The sequence below is a fragment of the Nesoenas mayeri genome, assembly GCF_963082525.1.
Source record: "Nesoenas mayeri genome assembly, chromosome: 9".
NCBI classification, from domain to species: domain Eukaryota; kingdom Metazoa; phylum Chordata; class Aves; order Columbiformes; family Columbidae; genus Nesoenas; species Nesoenas mayeri.
The window spans coordinates 17,194,577-17,198,942 of NC_137557.1; the positions used below are offsets into that span (position 1 = coordinate 17,194,577).

The window sequence follows — 4,366 nt, forward strand, 5'->3', positions numbered from 1 at the left end:
ATAATGGATGGATAACCAACCCGCCAAATTAAGCAGCACGGGGGGGAGTTCAGAGAGGCTGGTGGGCTGTTTTGGCCCATGGGAATGGCAGGTCCTGTGTGCTGGCAGGAGCAAACCCTGTGGGAACCAGCACCTTTGAGGTGAGCAGGATGTCAGCGAGAGGGAATAAGACTGAAAAAATGCAGCACGAGAAAGGAAAACGGAGATAAAAAGGCAAAAATAAATGGCACAGGAGACCAGGGACTTTCTAGAGCTCCTGGACCTCATGCAGAGAGGTTGAAATGCATTTATTGCAAAGGGATTTGAGAGATCTGAAGGGGCGTCCCCGTTGTTTCTTAGTGCCTCGGTGCAGCCCCTTTCTGGAAGGAGCCAAAGGAGAAGTGCAGGGGCACAAATATTCACAAACTGGGACTCATTCTCCAGGGGCGTGCAGGGCAAAGCAAGCTCAGAGGAGTGGTGGTTTATTAACCATTTTATTTTCACTTGCACTGCTACAGTCCCTCTCAAAAACGTAGGGTGTAAAGGTTGTGTGAGAAAAACACAGATTAATGAAAAGACAGTGGTTTGGGCTTCTCTTTGTTAGTAACTCCTGTCAGCCGTCCTCTGCTATACATGTGCACTACACTTGCCTCAGAGGCTTCACCCCAGTCCAAAACCCGTTGTGTTTGCGACTTTTCTGACATGTGCAGCTGCCAACAGCGCCAAGACGTGCAGAGACTAAATCCCTCCCAGGAGGCCATGGATCTCTTTAGGAACTTTTCCCTTGGAAAAGCTCGCCGGTAAGGTCTGTGAGTCCGTTTGATTCAGGAAGGTTTGGTCCATGAGCACCTAGAAAGAAGCAGAACTGAGGCAGAAGTGGCCTTAGTGTCACTGGAGGCTATGTCGGATGGATACCCACCACCATTCTGCACGTGCTCCTTAGTGTCCCAAGGGAGGAGGGATGGTGGTTATGAAAAGATCTGTCTTTCTCCTACAAAACCAGCTACTGGCATGGGTGGTGACTGTATTTTGGCCCCAGGATGGAGAGGACTGGAAGGGTCACCCCCCTCCTCCTTATGCCACATCACACAACGTCTTCAGACTGTGTGAAATCTCTCAGCTCTGCGTTTTGGATCAGGTCCTCGTACGTGGTGGGGCAATAGGCTTTGTACAGCTTTTCAACCAGTGTGTTGCTGCCTGCCACCACGGCTCTCCGGTTGCGGTTCATGAAGTTCCACAAGTGGAGCGCGTAGGAGTGGTTGAAATTGGGGCTTTTGTCCCACACCTCGTAGTACCGGCCCCAGGCTGGGTACGGGATGGGGTAGAAACGCTGGGGATTGAGGAAGGAGATGTTCCGGCAGCTGTGATCCTCGGTGCCTTTGAAATCCGTCAGATTGCAGATGGCTTTGAGCATCCTTGTCATTAAAAAGGGCCCCTGGTTCCCCCAGATGTTCCCGTTGTACTTGAGAACAAAGTTCTCCATGCAGTCCCAGATGAATTTGTGGTGGGCAGGGAAGCCGAAGATCCCGTTGCTGGAAAAGCGTGATTTCTGCGCCGCTAGGAAGCTTTCCTCGGGGATGGGCCTGATGGAGATGACATCTGTGTCCATGTAGATGCCCCCGTACTTCCAAATGAGCGCCAGTCTGCTGGCGTCCGAGCTGATGTGGACCCAGTTCTTCTCCTGCTCCGGGACTACCTGCAGAATTGGAAAGGTGAGACAGCGATGCCGTTGGCAGAGAACGGACCACATCCATCCTTTGGATGCAAATGGCCCCGTAAAACCAAACCTGCAAATGTCCCTGCCCACCCTTTCTTCCTCCAGCCATTGAATTTTATTGGAATAAGATAAGGGGGCAGTGCAGAGCAATGCTCTATTAATATAAATGAGTGCAGGAACATTTCACAGATGCTTTGATGGAACCTACGATGTTAAATCAATGATACCATGAATCACTGCTGGCTATTTCAGTGAGACACAACCCACTGAACACACTCCCGGCTCTTCGAAACAGGCTGGAGGGTTTTTTTGGTGCTGTTGGTATTTGAAGTAATTATTTTTTTCACAGAATCACAGAATCGACTGGGTTGGAAAAGACCTCAGAGATCATCAAGTCCAACCCTTGGTCCAACTCCAGTCCATTGACTAGATCATGGCACTAAGTGCCATGTCCAGTCCCAGCAGAAGGAAGAGTTTGGAGGAAATATGCCTGAGCTGCCCAGACATGGAGCCAAACAAATTTGACAAAAGTTACTTGCAAGCAGTTCACTAGGAACTTATGCCCAGGGTGGAGCTCACGAGATCCCACCTTGGATTTGCACATTGCAAAACTGAAATTGCTCCCGCGTCTTATCTACTGCGGGCTCTATTGGTGTGCGGCAGCATTAACGAACACCCAGATGACTCGGGCAGCACATTTTGTTCAGCCAGCTTCTGTCGAGAAACATTACTAAGCGATGTTTTATCAAAACACGTTTGCAATCTATTTTTACCAACAGTTCCTTTGCCAAAAAAAGCTGATTCTCCAGATAGGGAGGGGAAACGCTGATAGTGTGTTCAATAAACAGATAGATGAATACACTGCAAAACATGGCAAAAATGAATCTGTTCTGAACCAAAAAATTTAAAGTGACTAACTTAACATAGCCAGGCTTGCATTCCTCCATTCTTTTTAAGCCTACTTCAGACCATTTATAACTATTTGCCTATTTCTCCGTTTTGCCCTTATTATAACTCTCACCTCATTGTACCATTGGAGCAGCGGGGTCTCCTGGAAGATGGTTTCCATCTGGAGAGGAAAAATGAAGACATTCTTCATAGAAGACAAAAGCGAGAAGGCTGCGTAGCTGGAGTTCAAGTCGAAGGCCGTGTCGTTCGTAAGTCCCTTCATGAAGAGGATGATGGGCCGGTCCTGGTAGATCCTGGCAGCAGACTCCACTGAGCAGGACACCAGCGGAGGTGGCTCCAGCCGCTCTGTTGTCTCCAGGAAGATGATGCTTTTGCCGAGGTTCAAGACCTGCTCGGGTGTCAGGAAGTGCTTGGACATAGGCATGTAGGAGAAGAAGCAGCTGGACAGCAGGGAGATCTCGTACAAAATGCCCGAGACGAAGAAGAAGCAGAGGCATATCTGGATTTTCTTCAACATTCTTGCTTTCCCTGGGCCTTTGGGGACATGCCTTGTACATGGATGCTAAGGAGAGACAAGGAAAGGCAAAAATAAATGCCAGGGTTATTACCCAGCAGGACTGTGAAATGGTAGGACATGGCTTTGAACAGCGTAGAGTGAAGGGCAGTTTGGTGAAGCTCATGTCTTCATCCCAGGAGACAAGTCCGGCAAGATGCCTCATGGTGCAGAGAACTCTGCCCTAGGTGGGGAAGTGTTGAGGTGACACCACCTCACCCCCAGCCAGGCAGGGGGGACCTGGGGAGGTCTTGAAGAAGGGGCACACAATTATGTCTCATTGGGCTGGCAGAGAGAAAAGGACCAAGGAGAGCAAGGTGAGACAGACGACCTCTCTCATGTCAAGGCAAGGACCCCCAACCCCATCCCTGGGCAGGCTGGTGGAGCAAACTGTTCCCCAGCACTGCAGCATCATGGCAACATGTGCTTGTCCACGAGCAGGAGATGTCTAGGGGACCTGAAGATCAAAATGTGCCAGAGGAATTAGGTGGCCAAGGGGACTGTGAATGCCAGCGAGGAGAAGGTCATGATTAGAGTTTGGGATGTGTCAGCCAAAGTTAAAGCATTAGCATGAAGGCATCAAAGTCTTCTTCCCAATCTGCCCCTTCTGCTCACTCTTCAACCCTGAAGGCCGTGAGGGACTCAGGTCTTGCAGGGTTGGAAGCTGCAGAAGGACCAGAAGCAGATGTCAGGATAGGAAGCGGATGGTTTTGTACGAGCATGGAACTAAGACCTACCTGGATTATAGCTCTGACAAATCCACGTTTCCATCTTGTTTGCTTGCCATGACGGTGGCAAGCAGGCTTCTTTGAAGCCCAGCTCCCTGGTGAAGACACCCAAACCGTCTGGAGCATGCAAAGGGCTTTCTGAAGGCAGGAGACTGATGCACAGAGGAAAACTGGCTCTGCTGCTGGCTGAATCTCAGCGCCAGAAACAGTTTGAGGCTGATGGGACCCACCTAAAAGGGCAAAGAAATGGCACATTTTAGGTGAGACCCATCTCATGCCTACATCAACCCAGCTCTTCATTCCTGGTGTCACCACAACATGAGCCCAGTGAGTTCCTGCCGGTAAGAGGCAGGATTGAATCTTATCTTCATTGCATTCTTTGACAGGCTCATGACGCAAGGAAATTCCCTCCCAAGATGCCACCTGGTTGCATTTGGGCAACCACATTTGGTCTGCAGAGACCATGAACCAGGGGCCAGC

At 50.0% G+C, this 4,366-nt stretch overlaps 1 protein-coding gene across 1 annotated transcript; it reads right to left on the reverse strand.

Moving 5' to 3' along the window:
• Window positions 1-1,063: 1,063 nt before the first annotated feature.
• A4GNT (alpha-1,4-N-acetylglucosaminyltransferase) lies at window positions 1,064-4,012 on the reverse strand (the record flags this gene model as incomplete). Its single annotated transcript, XM_080349979.1, has 3 exons — window positions 1,064-1,675; window positions 2,718-3,167; window positions 3,896-4,012. The coding sequence occupies 3 exons, from the start codon at window positions 4,010-4,012 to the stop codon at window positions 1,064-1,066; spliced, it is 1,179 nt and encodes a 392-aa protein (XP_080206105.1).
• Between the last annotated feature and the right edge of the window lie 354 nt (window positions 4,013-4,366).